This window comes from Phasianus colchicus, chromosome 6 (assembly GCF_987193195.1).
Source record: "Phasianus colchicus chromosome 6, bPhaCol1.hap1.1, whole genome shotgun sequence".
NCBI classification, from domain to species: Eukaryota; Metazoa; Chordata; class Aves; order Galliformes; family Phasianidae; genus Phasianus; species Phasianus colchicus.
This window is the reverse complement of record NC_143441.1, coordinates 52658534-52675974: the sequence shown is the minus strand read 5'-3', so window position 1 is coordinate 52675974 and position 17441 is coordinate 52658534. Positions and strand designations below refer to the sequence as shown.

Here is a 17441-nt window from a genome sequence, read left to right as displayed (position 1 = left end):
GGGCCAAGGACATCTCTGAGAAATGGAATTGTGGACAGAGCCGCAATCAGGGAGAAAGTCAGGGTGATTTTCATCCTGTTCTCTCCCAAGAAACAATCCCAACACACGAAGTGGCTGCTACCTTGAGCGGAGCTCCAGAGGTAACCACCAGTACAGAGCGAGTGCCCTGCGTATCTGTGCTGCGGGAGGCGGCCAACGTGACTGTACAACGACTGATGTCATGCCCGGCTCTGTGATGTCACAAAGGAGACTGTGACAGAGCTGGGGAGGACGCAGTCTCTTGCAAGTCAACTTGGAAGCCTGCTGCCACTACTGCAGTCCCCAGCAGGGTTCAGTTCTCAATTGCTTTTACCATTTTGGAGCTTTTACTTGCACAGAACAAACAGAAATAAAGCGGAACCACTCATATAATATTATTATATTTAAATTATTTTCTTTTTTGGTGTTAAGTCATACTTTATAAGCATATCTTTCTGATTTATTTATTTTTTGTTACCTTGCATTCTGATATCAGAGTTAGTAAAATAAGTTTTCCTCTATAGATCATAGCCGCTGTTCTGTTTTCTTTTTCCTTCCTTTCACCCAGCTCCCATCTCCGTACTCCTTTTCCCTTTTCCTTCCCGTTTTTGGGGGCCCCAGCTCCAGTAAGAAATACTACATCACGTATTGCCTTGTGGCGTTACCTGTGTGACCACGGGGAAGACATGAGGAAGTGGCATGACCAAGCTACTCCTGTTCTATGAGCACGGGTGAGAGAATTACAAAGCAGATCAACCACTTTGCCCACCATACCTTAGATATTGATAGACCTGGATCAGGTCCCCTCTCAGTCTTCTCAAGGCTAAACAGACCCTGTTCACTCAGCCTTTCTTCATAGGGGAGATGCTCCAGGCCCTTCACCATCTTTGTGGCTCTCCGCTGGACTCTTTCCAAGAGATCCCTGTCTTTTTTGTACTGAGGAGCCCAGAACTGGACACAGTACTCCAGATGAGGCCTTACCAGGGCAGAGTAGAGGGGGAGGGTCACCTCCCTCGACCTGCTGGCCACGCTCTTTTTAATGCACCCCCGAAAGCCATTGGCCGTTTTGGCCACAAGGGCACACTGCTGGCTCCATCCAGCCTGGCCATGAGCACCTCCAGGATTGGGGCATCTCTCAGTGGTAAATTTCCCCTTAGCATCGAATATAAATCTCTCCTCTTTTAGTTTAAAACCATTCCCCCTTGCCCTACTACAATCTGCCCATGTAAAAAGTCAGCCCCCCTCCAGCTTATAAGATCTCATCAGGTACCAGATGACTACAGTGAGGTCTCCCTGCAGCCTTCTCTTCCTCAGGCTGAACACCCCCAGCTCCCAGCTCCCTCCCCAGCTTCTGTCTTCACAGAAGAGGTGCTTCAGCCCTGTAGGCATCTTCGTGGCCTCCGTTGGACCCTCTCCAACACGTCTATTTCCTTGAGCTTGAGGACACAGAACTTCAGATGGGGCCTCATGAGGACTGCCCATTGTGGCAGTGGGGTCTCTGTCCCTGGAGAGGTTCAACAGCCAAAAAGACGCAGCCCTGGGCAGCAGGTGCTGGGGACCACGGTGGGCAAGGATGGAAGTGTGCCTGCAGCCCCAGGACAGAGTGATTTGTGGACTGTGGGATGGTGGGCTTCGCATCTCTCACCAGATAAGGAAAACCATGCAAATCACTGCAGTGACAGGAAGAACCACCAGCATTCTGGAGATCTCTCCTGTATGATTGAGAGTTGAAAAATGCCCTTCCTTTCCTGCCCACTCTGTACCTCCCCATATAATCCTCCATGCACCCTTCTCTTAAATGGGGTTCGTAGGGATGGGATGCAGAGAGGTGGCATGCATGGCCACGAGGCGTTCAGAATGTCCTAGGGATGGCTGTTGTGTGAGAGGGGGAGCTGTCCTGGGAGCAAGAACCACAGCTCTGTGCCTCCCTTCGCTCTCAGTTTCAATTTTTGCACTTCACAGAGCTGAGTGCATTTATGGGAACTGCTTGTGGACCTTGTGCCTCACACAGTGTGGCACCCAGGAGGAGCACAGGGATGCTGCATGCCCACACCCTGGGCAGGCCGTGCCTTAACAATGCTGCTACCACTGCGATGCCATCCCAGTACAGACTGTGAGCCGTGGTCCAAAGGTCCCACAAAGAGGCATTTTCTATAAATGCTCTCAGCTCCAGGCAGTGCAATATCGAAAGTGCAGGCTGTGGCTCGGGGCGCTGGGGCTGCTCCCCACTGCTCAGGGCCATGGATGGCAGCAGTGTGATGGGCACTGGGCTTTTCCTGGGTGTCTGTCCATTCACCAGGAGCACTGCTCCATTCTCAGCCCTGGGTAGGGGTCTGCATGGCAGTGGTCCTTGCCATGCAGCAGCCCATGTCCTCGAGTGTCTTCACAGCGATGTGTCTCCAGGGCTGGTCCAGTGTCCCCATGGTCAGCCATGAGTCCCCAGGGCCAGCCCTGCAGGGAGCTGCACAGCCGCATGCCTGGGGCAAGGCCTGCCAAACATGACCTGCAATCACCACAGAGCATCCACATCGTCCTTGGTGCCATAGCTGGTCTGAGGAAGAAGGAGCTGAGGCAATGGACACAACTTGAAGCTCAAGCACTCTGCGGGAAACATCACCGATCCCTTTCCTGTCTGCGCAGGTGGGTGAGCACTGCACCAGCTGCCCAGCACTGCAGTGGGTCTCCGTCCCTGCAGAGGTTCCACAGCCAAAGGGACACAGCCCTGGGCAGCGGGCGATGGGGGACCGACGGGCGGGGATGGAGCGGGCGGTCTGCAGAGGTGCCTGCAGCCCCAGTGACCTCTGGTTTGGGGATGTGGGGTTTGGTCTCCCCTGCCTCCACAGGGACACCCAGAGCAGGGGGCACAGCCTCATGTCCGGGGGCTGAATGTCCACAAGGAGAAAACCACACAGCCTCTGGGTCCTTGTGCCAGGACTGCAGCATTGCACGGCATAACAATGCTTCCTTTATAGGAGAGTGTACTGATAGGACAAAGATGAATGGCTCTAATGAAAAGGAGGGCAGGTTTAGATCAGGTATCATGAAGGAATTCTTTAAGACAAGGGTGGTGAGGCCATAAATCAATTTTCCCGGAAGAGCTGTGGATGCCCCATCCCTGGCAGTGCCCAAGTCCAGGCTGGATGTGGCTTTGGCACTATGGGCGGTGTCCCCACGGTGGGACAGCTCAGATGTGGCCAATTGTGGAGCAGCACTGATGTGCGATGGCAGCACTGCCCTCCCCCTGACGCTGCCTCTGAATGCGCTGCTGAGCTGCACAGCGGTTGCAGCCCCGGCGCTGCTGTGCAGGAGGAGAGCAGGAACAGCACAAGTGCAGCAGTCAGACCTGGGGACACAGCGCAGCGCTGCTTCGGTGAGTTGCCTGCAGCTCTGCTGCCAGTGCTGGAAGAGATTCCAAGGATGCAGAATCTGCTTTCAAGGAGCAGGTTCTGTCTTCCATGAATACAGTTCAGCCAATATTTCTTTCCAAAGACAAAGTCAATGGAGATGGGTAATTTTGATGACATTTCACTTTCTGCATGCTCACACGGCTGTGGGACTAACCTGAGTCCCCAGAGATCATCTGTATCACCTTCATTGGCACAGGGAGGGAAGCAGAGGAGGTGTGTGCCATTCTCACTTAAAATCTCTCTCCTTTCAGGCTCCTCGTGCTTTCCCAATGGCAGGCCGTCAAATCACAGGTGAGTGTCTCTCCTGCTGCATAGTAGTGTGTATCCTGAGGCTGCCTCCCATCTCACTACTCTGAGAGCTGCACAGGGCGAGGCTGAGGGCAGATGGAGCAGTGGTGTGCGGTGGGTACAGCCTGAGATGCAGTGCAGAAGAGAAAGCTGTACCCCAAACCTCTCTGCCTCTGTGACCATTGCAGGGAAGCTATGACCCGCTGAAGCTGTGTGGGGCAGGAAGGTGCTGAAAGGGCAATGCTGCACAAATGCTGCTTCATTATCTGCTCATTGTTTACCTTGTGCATTCCTGGGACTCAGGGAGCTGTGTGATCGCTTTCAGTTTCTGTTTCTGCTATCAGAAGAGCACTGGGTGCAGCCATTTAGGAAGCCTGGAGTTGGACAGCCCTGGGCACCCTTAGGGCTGACCCTGAGGACCACTGCTGGGGCAGGGAGGGCTGGGCTGCCCACAGCGTGTTGTTGGTGCTGGGATGAAGCTGGAGCAGATCTTGGGGCGGTGAGGTGACACTGTTGGCTGTCTGGTATCAAACCCAGAGGAGCTGCTCCACTGGCCGTAGTCCCCAGCTGCTTCTCCATGGTGTGGGGAACGTGGCGGTGGGAGCCATGCTGTGCCCATTTCTGTCCAGCCATGGGGCTTTGTGTCCCTCTTCCAGAGGGCCCTTTGGTCAGAACCTTCTGTTTGGGCTTTGCTTCCTTCTGGGCATTAGCTGTCTTCCTGTTTTCCTGTGGGAGAGCTGAGAGACGTCTTCACTGGTGGTCAGGCTCTTTCCCATGTCTGCCAGATCCCTGAAGTTCTAGGTGTGGGTGAGAGGAGCGCATTTCGTCCCACAGTAACGGTGGAAGATGTCCGAGACCTCCTCATGAAACTGAATGTGTATAAGTCCATGGGGCCGGATGATATCCATCCTAGGGTTCTGAGAGAGATGGCTGGTGTGGTTGTGTCATGGTTTTGTGATTTTTGGTTTTCGGTATTCCACATCATAACATCATGTGGGGCACTGGGAGTTTAACTGTTAATGCTCAAGTTCTGGTACCTGCCCAGAAGAGAAGAAGAACTACATTCCCCAGGGGGCTTTGTGGTCAGAGAGGAGATAGAACCTCTGGCAAGGTCACCAGATGCGCTCTTCTTCGTCGGCTCTTCTTCGTCGGCTCTCCTCCCATCTCCCTGCTGCTCAACTGGACTGTGCATCTCACCTCAGTGTTATGGTGAGGCCTATCCACCTTTCGGACATTCTCTCTCTCATTATATTTGATTTATTAGCTTCAATTCTAATTATATTGTATTATAGTGTGTTATCTTGCATTCTGATACTATATTTAGTAAATTAGTTTGTTTCTCCTCAGATCGTTGCCTCTGTTTTTCATTATTTTGGGGTTCCCTGTTCCCCTTCTCTGGAGGCGTGGATTTTGCAAAATCCCTCTGCCCCACTAGTCACAGAACTGGGCCGAACCAGCCCGTAAACCGTTGACAGGTTGCCAAGCCAGTCTCCATCATATCTGAAAAATCATGGCTGCCTGGTGAAGTCCCTGGTAACTGGAAAAAGGGAAATGTTACTCCTATTTTTAAGAAAGGGAGAAAGGAAGACCCAGGGAACTGGTGAGCCTCACCTCTATGCTGGAAAGGTCATGGAGCAGATCCTCCTAGAAGCTGTGTTAAGGCACATATGAGATAAGAGGTTATTTGAGACAGCCAGCATGGCTTCACCAATAGCAGATCATGCCTGACCAATCTGGTGGCCTTCTATGATGGAGTGACGACATTGGTGGATGGGGGAAGGGCAGTAGATGTCATCTACCTGGACTTCTGCAAGGCCTTTGACATGGTCGCTCACCACATCCTGCTCTCTAAATTGCAGAGGTGTGGATTTGAAGGGCGGAGTGATCAATGGATTAGGAATTGGCTGGCTGGACACAGCCGAAGGGCTGTGATCAAAGGTTCTGTGTCATGGTGGAAGCCGGTCACAAGAGGTGTCCCTCGGGGGTCAGTCTTGGGACCAGTGCTCTTCAACATCTTCATCAATGACAGACGATGGCATCAAGTGCACCCTCAGCAAGTTTGCAGATGACACCAAGCTGAGCGGTGCAGTCGATACACTGGAAGGAAAGGAAGCCATCCAGAGGGAGCTGGACACGTGGAGAAGTAGGCCCACGGAAACCTAATGAGGTTCAATAAGGCCAAGTGCAGGGTGCTGCACTTGGGTTGGGGCAATCCCAGGTATTTATACAGACTGGGGGAAGATCTTGAGAGCAGCCCTGCAGAGAAGGACCTGGGGGTCCTGGTGGATGAGAAGCTGGACATGAGCCAGCAGCGTGCGCTTGCAGCCCAAAAGGCCAACTGTGTTCTGGGCTGCATTAAAAGGGTGGCCAGCAGGGAGAGGGAGGTGATTGTCCCCCTCTACTCGGCTCTGGTGAGGCAACATCTGCAGCACTGCGTCCAGGCCTGAGGTCCCCAGCACAGGAAGGATGTGAAGCTCTTGGAGCGGGTCCAGAGGAGGGCACTGAGATGGTCAGAGGGCTGGAGCAGCTCTCCTATGAGGAAAGGTTGAGGGAACTGGGCTTGTTTATCTTGGAGAAGAGAAGGCTCCAGGCAGACCTCATTGTGGCCTTCAGTACCTGAAGGGAGCGTATAAACAGGAGGGGAATGGTTGTTTGTGAGGGTGGATGGTGATAGGACAAGGGGGAATGGTTTTAAAGTGAGACAGGGGAGGTTTGGGTTGGATATGATGAGGAAATTTTTCCACCAGAGGGTGGTGAGGCACTGGAACAGGTTGCCCAAGGAGGCTGTGGATGCCCCATCCCTGCAGGCATCCAAGGCCAGGCTGGATGTGGCTCTGGGCAGCCTGGGCTGCTGGTTGGTGACCTGCACACAGCAGGGGGTTGGAACTGGATGAGCATTGTGCTCCTTTGCAACCCAGGCCATTCTATGATTTTAAGATTCTATGATAGGGCCAAGAAGAGTTGAGCGAGCCCTGTGTGCCTGCTGGCAGCCGGCTCCAGCCCGTGCCCCGTCCCGTCCCCGCAGGGCACAGCAGTGGCTCGGGGACACCTTTCCTTGTGGCCCCAGGCAGCTCTGCCTGGGAGCCAGCGGGTGGTGAGCAGAGGGTGTCCCAGCACTGTAGGGCTCACACACGTCTATGCTTGTTCCCCAGGATCTGAGCTGAGGATATTGCTGGTGGGCAAGACGGGGAGCGGGAAGAGTGCGACAGGAAACACCATCCTTGGAAGGGAAGCATTTGTATCTGGTTCATCATTACACGCGGTAACAAGATGCTTCAATATAGTTGAGAATGACTTTGCTGGAAGACCAGTTGTCGTTGTTGACACTCCTGGCCTTTTTGGTGGAAGAGTAGCCAATGTGAAAACAGCTCAAAACATTAAGGAAAGCCTTCAGGTCCTCTCTTCAGGATTCCATGCCATCATCATGGTCATGCAGATCACTGAAGAAGCAGAGAAAGTGGCTAAACGGGTGAACGACATTTTTGATACTAAAGCAGACAAGTACACAATCCTGGTATTCACCCAGGCAGAACAGCTGGAGCATCCAGAAGATCTGAAGGGTTTCATAGAAGAGAGGCCATACCTTAAGGAGCTGGCAGCAAAATGTGGAAATCGGTACATTGGTTTCAGCAACAGAGCCACTGGGGAGGTGAGGGATCGGCAGGTTGCAGAGCTCATCCGCATGATTGATGCCATGGTAGAGGAGAATCGCAGTGCTCCATGTTACACACAGGAAATGCTGGAGGAAGACACAGGGAAATTCCTTGAGAACTTTTGTACCATCCTGTAGGCAGCAAGGCATCAGTCCTAGAACAGACATCTCTTCTGCTGTGCCATTCCTGCTGTCTCAATGGGGCGATGTGAGGTATGGTATGTAGAGACGGGACTGAAGGAGCTGTCAATAAACACTGAGCATTGCTGCACCCTCTCAGCATTGTTGCACACACGGTGCAGTCGGGACGAGGCCCAGTGCTGGCTGTGCCTCTGGGGGATGGGATGTGGAGGGCTGGTGCATGTGGCTGTGGGCATGCAGGCTGTTCTGGAGGATGGTGGGGATGTGGGAAGGGGAGCTGCCCTTGGTGCGAGAGCTGAGGTTCTCCAGCAGCCTTTGCTCTTAGATGCGTTATCTGCACTGCTTGGAATGGAGCACACTTACGGGAAATGCGTTTGTGGGACCTTCAGCCTCACCTGGCATGTGTGCAAGTGACGTGGGTGCTCTGCAGCTCGGAGGCAGCAGCAGAACGGGCAGCATATTCCTGGAAGAATTGTCAGGATAAAACATTCAGCACACAGCTACACACGTACACAGTGCTGTGGGTGAAGATCTGGGCTTCAGGATCTGGGACAGGTGTGCACTGTGCTGGTGGCAGTCATGGGGGTTCCACAGGGCTCCATGTCAGGGCTGATTCTCTTCAGTGTTCTCTTCATCACTGGAAATTGTCACTAAGGTGCAGTAAGGAAGGCTGTGGATAACACTGCCCTGCCATGAGCTGCTGACTCTGTCAGGGGTGGAGAGGCCTGAGCGATGGGAGGGCCAGGCAATGCCCAACTTAATGGAGGTGAACAGGAGCAAGAGCTGCATTCTGCACCAGGAATGAGGTGGGTATAGGAACAGAGTGGGGGAGGAGAGACTGGATGGCAGCCCCACAGAAGGGCTCTGGGGGCTCTGAGATGGGCCGGTGGATGTGAGCCATGAGTATGCCCTGCAGCCAAAAGAGCCCCATCCCCTGGGTGCAGCAGGCCCAGCTGGTGAGGAAAGGAACCGTTCCCTCTGCTCTGTGCTGTGGTCTGACCTCGAACATGGGGTGCTGCTGTGTCAGAAGGACATGGAGCTGTTAGAGAGCATCCAAAGGAGGGCTGTGGAGATGGGGAAGGGTCTGCAGGGCAAGGGGTGTGAGGAGAGCTGCAGGACCAGATGTGCCACTACTGAAAGAGTGATGAGGGCCCCGGGATTGTTGTGCCCACAGCAGAGGAGGCTGAGGTGAGGGCTCATGGCCCTGCAGCTCCTCATGGCCATACAGCTTCTCATGGCCATACACCTCCTTAAAGGCAGTGAAGTGGCAGCGCTGAGCTCTGCTCTCTGTGACAGTGATGGCAACCAAGAGAATGGCATGGCGCTATCTGTGGTGGGTTGGGTGGGGGTGAGGAAAAGGCTCTGCTCCAGTGGGGGGTGGACATGGAGCAGCAAGTCCATCTACAACCCCATCCCCTTCAAATCTAGTTTGGGATGCTCCATGCCCCCACCCTGGGCAGGCCGTGCTTTAACAGTGCTGCTACCACTGTGATCCCATCCCAGTACAGACTGTGAGCTGTGGTCCAAAGGTCCCACAAACAGGCATTTCCCGTAAATGCTCTCAGCTCCAGGCAGTGCAGTATCGAAAGTGCAGGCTGTGGCTCGGGGCGCTGGGGCTGCTCCCCACTGCTCAGGGCCATGGATGGCAGCAGTATGATGGGCACTGGGCTTTTCCTGGGCATCCATCCAGGCACCAGGAGCACTGCCCCATTCACAGCCCTGGGCAGGGGTTCTGCACAGCCACTGTCCTTGTCATACAACCACACACACCCTTGTGTGTCCTCACAGCAACGTGTCTCCAGGGCCAGTCCAGTGTCCCCAGGGCCAGCCATGAGGGAGCTGCACAGCCCTGCGCCTCAGAACAAGGCCTGCCAAACATGACCTGCAATCACCACAGAGCACCCACAGCTGGAAGCGCAATAACTCTGCGGGAAACATCACCACTCCATTTCCCACCTGTGCAGGTGGGTGAGCACTGCACCAGCTGCCCAGCACTGCGGTGGGTCTCCGTCCCTGCAGAGGTTCCATAGCCAAAGGGACACAGCCCTGGGCAGCGGGCGATGGGGGACCGACGGGCGGGGATGGAGCGGGCGGTCTGCACAGTGACCTGTGGTTTAGGGATGGTGGGATTTTGTCTCCCTGCCTCCACAGGGACATGCAGAGCAGGGCGTCAAGCCTCATGTTTGGGGTGCTGGAGAACCACAAGAAGGAGACCCACAGAATCACAGAATCACAGCCCACAGCCCACAGCCTCTGGGTCCTTGTGCCAGGGTAGCAGCACTGCAAAGCACATGAAGGCTTTCTTTATAGGAGAGTGTACTGATAGGACAAAGGTGAATGGCTAGAAAGTAAAGGAGGGCAGGTTTAGATTAGGTATCATGAAGCAATTCTTCAAGACAAGGGTGGTGACGCCGTAAATCAAGTTTCCCAGGAGAGCTGTTGATGGCCCATCCCTGGCAGTGCCCAAGTCCAGGCTGGATGTGGCTTTGGCACAGTGGGCGGTGACCCGCAGTGGGACAGATCAGATGTGGCCAATTGTGGAGCAGCACTGATGTGCGATGGCAGCACTGCCCTCCTCCTGACGCTGCCTCTAAAAGCGCTGCTGAGCTGCACAGCGGTTCCAGCCCCGGCGCTGCTGTACAGGAGGAGAGCAGGAACAGCACAAGTGCAGCAGTCAGACCTGGGGACACAGCGCAGCGCTGCTTCGGTGAGTTGCCTGCAGCTCTGCTGCCAGTGCTGGAAGAGATTCCAAGGATGCAGAACCTGCTTTCATTGAGTGGGTTCTGATTTCCATGAATGAGGGTCAGCCAATATCTCTTTCCAAAAACAAAGTCAATGGAGATGGGTAATTTTGATGCCGTTTGGCTTTCTCCATGCAGACAGCTGTGGGACTGACCTGAGTCCCCAGAGATCATCTGTATCACCTTCATTGGCACAGGGAGGGAAGCAGGGGAGGTTTGTGCCATTCTCACTTAAAATCTCTCTCCTTCCAGGCTCCCCGTGTGAGTGAGTGCTCTCCCAATGGCAGGACATCTAAGCAAAGGTGAGCTGCTCACCCTCTGCACGCTGATGCACATCCTGAGGCTGCCTCCCATCTCCCTGCTCTGAGAGCCACACAGACCAAGACTGAGGGCGGATGGGACAGCGGTGTGCGGTGGTACGGCCTGAGACACAGCACAGGGGGAAAGCCATGCAACAAACCTTGCTGTCTCTGTGCTTGTTGTATGGAAGCCATGACTCACTGAAGCCATGCAGGGCAGGGAAGGGCCGAAAGAACAACATTGCTGCTGTGTTATCTGTCAGGGTCTGAATTCTTGAAAGTAGAGCAGTTCAGCCTGGGTTTTTGCTTACTCCATGCAGTCCTGGGCCACAGAAAGCTGTGAGATTGCTTTCGCTTTCTGTTTCCGTTTTTGGAAGAGCACTGGGTGCAGCCTTCTGAGGAATCCTAGAGACGGACATTCCTGGGCACTCTCAGGGCCACCTGTTCCTCCTGATGGAGCCTGAGGGCCACTAGAGGGGTGGGGGAGCTAGGCTGCCCACACCATGTTGTTGGCGCTGGGGTGAAGCTGGAGCAGATCTTGAGGCAGTGGGGCGACACTGTTGGCTGTCTGGTACCAAACCCAGGGGTGGTGATCCAATGGCTGCAGTCCCCAGCTGCTTTTCCGTGGTGTGGGGAACGTGGCGGTGGGAGCCGTGCTGTGCCCATTTCTGACCAGCCATGGGGCTTTGCGTCCTTTTTCCAGAGGGCCCTTTGGTCAGAACCTTCTGTTTGGGCTTGGCTTCCTGCTGGGCACGATCTGTTTCCCTGTAGGAGAGCTGAGAGATGGGATAGGGCCAGGAAGAGTTGAGCGAGCCCTGTGTGCCTGCTGGCAGCCGGCTCCAGCCCGTGCCCCGTCCCGTCCCCGCAGGGCACAGCGGTGGCTCGGGGACACCTTTCCTTGTGGCCCTGGGCACTCCGTGGTGAGCAGGGGCTGTCACGGCACCGCAGGGCTCACACACGTCTCTGCTTGTTCCACAGGAACCGAGCTGAGGATATTGCTGGTGGGCAAGACGGGGAGTGGAAAGAGTGCAACAGGGAACAGCATCCTTGGAAGGAATGCATTTGAATCAAAGTTGACACTACGTGCAATAACCACAGACTACATAGATGCTAGAGATTCATTCAATGGAAGACCAATTGTTGTTGTTGACACTCCTGGTCTTTTTGGTACTAGAGGAGTCACTGTACAAGAAACAGCTGAAAAGATCAGAAATGCCCTTCGGAATTTCTATGGTGGGGTCCATGCCATCATCCTGGTGATGCAGCTGGGCCAAGTCACTGAAGAATGTGAGCAAGTGGCTGAGTGGCTGACCAAGATTTTCCATACCGAAGCACAGAGGTACACAATCCTGTTATTCACGCGAGCAGAAGGGCTACAGAAGCCCGAAGATCTGAAAGGCTTAATTGAAGATAACAAATACCTCAAAGAGCTGGCAGCAAAGTGTGGAAATCGGCACATCGCTTTCAGCAACACAGCCACTGGAGAGGCGAGGGATCGGCAGGTTGCAAAGCTCATTAACATGATTGATGCCATGGTAAAGCAGAATTGTGATGCTCCGTGTTACACACGAGAAATGCTGGAGAAACATAAAGAGAAATCTCCTGAACAGGTTGGTACCATCCTGTGGGCAGCAAGGGGTCGGTCAGAGAAGAAACGTCTCCTCAACCATGCTGTTCCTGCCGCCTTCACGGGGCGATGTAGGGGCACGTTGTGTGGTGGTGGGCCTGAAGGAGCTCTCAATAAGCACTGAGCCTTGCTGTCTGGAGGAGTGCTGGGTTCTGCTGTGCTGGGCAGTGCTGGGAGAGGATGGTCACAAACCCGATGTGGTCAGAACCAGGTCCCAGTGCTGGCTGCCTCATGCTGGGTCGCATGGAGCTGGTGCTGAGCTGTGTGGGCACAGAATCACATAAACACAGAATGGCCAGGGTTGGAAGGGACCTCAAGGATCATGAATCCCCAGCTCCCCTGCCACATGCAGGGCCACCAGTGTCCCCATTTTAATGCTAGACCAGGCTGCCCAGGGCCGCATCCAACCTGGCCTTGAAGACCTCCAGGGATGGGGCATCCACAGCCCCTCTGGGCAGCTGTTCCAGCACCTCACCACTCTCATAGGAAAGAATTTCCCCCTGACGTCCAACCTCAATCTCCCCTCCCTCAACTTAAAACCATTTCCCCTGTCCTGCTGTTATCAACCCTTTCAAAGAGTTGAATCCCCTCCTCTTTTTAAGCTCCCTTTAGGTACTGAAGGCTGCATTGAGGTCACCCCGCAGCCTTCTTTTCTCCAGGCTGAGCAAGCTTTTCATCTATCAAGACCCCCAGGTCCTTCTCCACAGGGCTGCTCTCAAGGACCGCTCCTTTCAGTCTGTAGGGATGCCTGGGATTCCTCCGGCCCAAGTGCAAAACTCTGCACTTTGCCGTGTTGAACCTCATCAGGTTCATGCAGGCCCACCTTTCTAGCCTCTCGAGGTCCCTCTGAATGGCATCCCTTCCTTCCACCGTGTCAACCACACCACTCAGCTTGGTGTGATCAGCAAACTTGCTGAGGGTGCACTGGATGCCATTGTCGAGGGGACACCACTCGTTACCAGCCTCCACCTGGACATGGAGCCATTGATGACCACCCTCTGTCTGCAGCCTTTCAACCAGTTTCTTATCCATCGAGTGGTCCACCCATCAAATCCACATCCCTCCAGTTTGGAGATAAGGCTGTGGTGGGGGACCATGTCAAAGGCCTTGCTCAAGTCCAGGTAAATGACATCGGTCGCCTTTCCCTTGTCCACCGATGCCGTCACTCCATCATAAAAGGCCACCAGACTGGCCAAGCATGACCTTCCTCTGGTGAAGCCGTGCTGGCTGTCACGGATCACACGCCCATTCCTCATGTGATCAAGCATGTCATCCAGGATGATCTGTTCCATGATCTTCCCAGGCCCAGAGGTGAGACTCACTGGTCTGTAGTTCTCTGGGTCCTCCTTGCTCCCTTTCTTGTCAATGGGGGTGACGTGACCCTTCCTCCAGTCATCCAGGACCTCACCTGACAGCCACGACTTTCCAAATATGATGGAGAGCAGCTCAGCAACCACCTCAGCCAGCTCCTTCAGAACCTGGGATGCACACCATCTGGCCCCATAGACTTGTACACATTCAGTCTCGGACCTGCTCTGTCCTCACAGCGGGAGGGGATTTACCACCCCCATCCCCACCTGGAGGTTTAGGGATGCAGGGCTCAGGGATGTGAGAAGTACTGGAATCCTGGCCGCCAGTGAAGACCGAGGCAAAGAACTCCTTCAGTACCTCAGCCTTCTCTCTGTCCGTTGAAGCCAGTTCTCCTTTTGCATTTACCAGAGGAGGAACACTCGCTTTGGCCTGTCTCTTCTGGCGATTGTTTTTCACGCCCTCGCCAAGTTCAGTTCTGCCTGTGCCCTGGCTTTCCTGATCCCACGTCTGCAAGTCTGGACGCCATCCCTGTATTCTTCCCAGGTGACACGGCCTTGTTTCCAGAGCTTGTACGCACCTTTCTTTGCCCTCAGCTGCCCAGCAGGTCCTTGCTGAGCCGTGCTGGTTTCCTGCCTCCTCTGCCCGCTTTCTTATTCAGAGGGACGGAGAGCTCTTGTGCTCTCAGGAAGGCATCCTTGAAGAGCAGCCAGCTCTCCTCAGCATTTTTGTTTTAAAAGACAGCATCCCAGGGGATCACAGAATTGTAGGGGTTGGAAGGGACCTCCAGAGATCATCGAGTCCAACCCCCGATCTCGGCCAACAGTCCATTGAGCAGCTTTAAGTTTGCTCTCCCAAAGTTCAGGATCCTGACGCCACTCTTCACCAGGCCCACATCCCTCGAGATCACAAACTCAACCAGGGCGTGCTCACTGCAGCTTCCAACCTTAATGCCTTTAATTAACGATCTCCTCCGCATTGGTGAGCAGCAGGTCCAGCAGTGCTTCACCTCTGGTCGGTCTGTCCAACACCTGGACCAGCAAGTTATCAACACATTCCAGGAGCCTCCTGCACCTCTTGCAGCTCGCTGTGTGGTCTATCCAGGAGATATGCAGATGGTTGAAGTCCCCCATCAGGACAAGAGCTGTGAGCACAACACCTCCTGCATCTGAAGCAAGAAAGCCTCATCAACAGTCTCCCCTTGGCCAGGTGGCCTGTAGATTACACCATCAGCAGCTGGCCTTTGTTAGACCTGTCCCTAATTCTAACCACAGGCTCTCAACCTGTTCCTGACCGTTTTTCAGAGGGAGCTCCTCACAGTCCATCCACTCTTTGACATAGAGGGCAACTCCCCCACAGGGCCTCGCTTTCTCACTGGCTGAGAGCTGCTGGCAGGGAAAGCCATTTGGGCTGCCCTATGTGTAGCACAGTCCCTTTGGGGCCATCAGCCCTTGCCCTGCTGTGGTGCAGGGATGTGGCAAGTCCTTGATGGGGAGGGGGAGCTGCCCATGGTGTGAGAGCTGAGGTGCTCTATGCCTCCCTTTGCTCTTAATTTTATCATCAGCCCTGAGGTATCTATGGGAATGCTATGTTTGTGGGATCTCTGGCCCCACACTGGCAGTCCCTGCATGGCTGTAGGCAGGAATGGGAGCTCCCCAGCTCTGAGGCACCTGCAGAATGTGCACACTGCACTGGTTGCTCCTGCAGCTCTTGGGATGCAAAGTCCCACATCTGGTGCTGTGCCGGAACTGCTCCTCAAGGAGCCTCTTTTTGACCTGCTGGCTGGTAGGACTGTTCTGCCAGCTCCCCTCTCCACTGGCTTCGTCTCCCTTGGGGCACCTCACTAATCGAGTAGACCAAGGGGAGGCTCCAGATTTCAGCAGTGCCACCCTACTGTTGCTCACATGACCCTTTCAGACAAAATGCCTGGCACACAGCTGGACACAGACACAGGCTGATGGGTCAGGCTCAGGGTGCTGGGACATGGGGATCGATGTGCTGCTGGCAGTCCCTGGGGGTTCTGCAGGCTCCGTCAGGGGACTGGTTCTCTTCAGTGCCCCCTTAAGTGACTGGATATGAGCTCTCAGTACAGTATGGGGGAGAAGAGGACATATGGCAGCCCCACAGAAGGGCTCTGGGGAGGGAACAGCATGGAGCTGTGTCAGGGAAAAACCTGGTGGGAGTGAGGGAAAGGCTCTGTTCCACAGAACAGTGGGCATGGCACAGCCCTCCAGGGCCATCACATGGCCCTGAGCTGCCACAGATCAGGGAATGTTCTCTGGGTTCCTGTGACAGAACTCTGGTATCCATACAGCACATGAGATACAGGTCACAGCAATCCCTTCGGTCTGACATCACCTCTACTGTGCTCATCTGACTTCAGAGAGGTTAGCAGTGGGGAGGGAAGCATGGGAGATTTGTACCAATCTCACTTTAGATCTCTCTCTTTTCATTCAGGCACCCAGTTTGAGAGCAGAATATGAAAAGAAAGGTAAGCTGTTTGCCCACTGCATGCAGGCAGCTGTAGCACTGTCAGGCTTCTCATTTCCAGCATTTGGTGCAGTGCTGGGGAAAGCACAGTGGGCTCGCATTCTTGGGCAGCCTCATGTACACAGTGTGTGGGATTTCAGGGGATGTCGTGGCCTCTCGTGTGAAAAGAGTGAGGGTAAGGGAAGATGGGGCAGAGCGAGCCCTGTGTGCCTGCTGGCAGCTGGCTCCAGCCCAGGCCCTGTCCCATCCCCGCAGTGCACAGCAGTGGCTCGGGGACACCTTCACATGTGGCACTGGGCACCTCTGCTGCAGGGCTCACACACGTCTCTGCTTGTTCCCCAGGATCCGAGCTGAGGATGTTGCTGGTGGGCAAGACGGGGAGTGGGAAGAGTGCGACAGGGAACAGCATCCTCGGAAAGAACGCGTTTGACTCTGGCTGTGCAGCACATGGGGTAACCCAAGTGTACAAGGAAGATAAAACCCGCATCCATGGAAGAACAGTTGTTGTTGTTGACACTCCTGGTGTTTTTGACACTATGGATTTCAGCAGAAGAACAGCTGATAAGATCAAGGATGGTCTTAGATGCCTGGATGAAGGCGTCCATGCCATCCTGCTGGTGATACGGCTGGGCCAAATCACTAAAGAAGTAGAGCAAGTGGCTGAGTGGGTGACCAAGATTTTCCATACTGAAGGAGAGAGGTACACAATCGTGTTATTCACCCGAGCAGATGAGCTGGAGGATCCAGCAGGTCTGAAAGGCTTCATAGACGGGAACCAATTCCTCAAAGGTTTGGTAGCAAAGTGTGGAAATCGGTGCATTGCTTTCAACAACAAAGCCACAAGAGAGGCAAAGGATCGGCAGGTTGCAGAGCTCATCCAAATGATTGACGCCATGGTAAAGAAGAACCATGATGCTCCGTGTTACACACGAGAAATGCTGGAGAAAGGTTTATGGAACTTTTTTGCAAAGCGTTGTTCTATCCAATAATCATTAAAGGTTTGGTCAAAGAGCAGACGTCTCATTTGTTGTGCCATTCCTGCTGCCTCTTCAGGGTGATGCGGGTGTAGCAGTGTGCTGCCTCCTGCCCTCAGCATTCTGTGATGGACTGGCCCTTATGCCCAGAACTGATAGCACTATCCTGCTAAATACTATGACTGTGAGTGAATTGTCTCGTATCCCACGACTCCCTTAAGCTCTAAATCTCAGAACAAGATTGCATGTCATCTCCTCAATTCCTTCTAAATATGGAGAAGCTTGAGTGACTGTAGAGACGGAATGGACAATGTGGAGTAATTAGGAGGAAGAACCTACTGGGATATTCCCTTCCTAGAAGAAGAAAAGGGTTGAAGAAACCTCCATGCTTGAATAAAGTGAATATGCAGAGAGTCTGTTCCATGATGGTCTGTCAAGCAGTGTTAAGATCTGCAAAGTGTAGATTGTTAGCAGCACCAGGGGAGCTTGGTGGACC

The 17441-nt window shown here is 54.0% G+C and overlaps 2 protein-coding genes across 3 annotated transcripts; both read left to right on the top strand.

The window, feature by feature from the left end:
- The first annotated feature begins 1598 nt into the window (after positions 1–1598).
- LOC149917633 (GTPase IMAP family member 4-like) lies at positions 1599–10208 on the top strand. Of its 2 annotated transcripts, XR_016467946.1 has the most exons (4): positions 1599–3388; positions 3677–3716; positions 6866–7578; positions 9295–10208. XR_016467946.1 is itself a non-coding variant. In XM_031608280.2 (3 exons), exons 1-3 carry the CDS (start codon positions 3233–3235, stop codon positions 7501–7503), a joined length of 834 nt encoding a protein of 277 aa, XP_031464140.2. In that variant the 5' UTR covers positions 1599–3232; the 3' UTR covers positions 7504–9285. The 2 variants fall into 2 exon arrangements, 1 of the variants encoding a protein (XP_031464140.2); XM_031608280.2 differs by lacking the exon at positions 9295–10208 and having other exon boundaries at positions 6866–9285.
- Positions 3295–16960, top strand: LOC116238536 (GTPase IMAP family member 8-like). The gene is made up of 6 exons (XM_090142169.1): positions 3295–3388; positions 3677–3716; positions 10500–10549; positions 11525–12156; positions 15939–15972; positions 16314–16960. Exons 3-6 carry the CDS (start codon positions 10528–10530, stop codon positions 16958–16960), a joined length of 1335 nt encoding a protein of 444 aa, XP_089998295.1. The 5' UTR covers positions 3295–3388; positions 3677–3716; positions 10500–10527.
- Positions 16961–17441: the final 481 nt, after the last annotated feature.

Coding starts and splice junctions, on each gene's coding strand:
- LOC149917633 (XM_031608280.2), top strand. CDS start 3,233: ATGTGCGATGGCAGCACTGCCCTCCCCCTGACGCTGCCTCTGAATGCG. Junction 3,389..3,676: donor CACAGCGCAGCGCTGCTTCG/GTGAGTTGCCTG, acceptor CTCTCCTTTCAG/GCTCCTCGTGCTTTCCCAAT. Junction 3,717..6,865: donor GGCAGGCCGTCAAATCACAG/GTGAGTGTCTCT, acceptor CTTGTTCCCCAG/GATCTGAGCTGAGGATATTG.
- LOC116238536 (XM_090142169.1), top strand. CDS start 10,528: ATGGCAGGACATCTAAGCAAAG. Junction 12,157..15,938: donor AAGAGAAATCTCCTGAACAG/GTTGGTACCATC, acceptor CTTTTCATTCAG/GCACCCAGTTTGAGAGCAGA. Junction 15,973..16,313: donor AGCAGAATATGAAAAGAAAG/GTAAGCTGTTTG, acceptor CTTGTTCCCCAG/GATCCGAGCTGAGGATGTTG.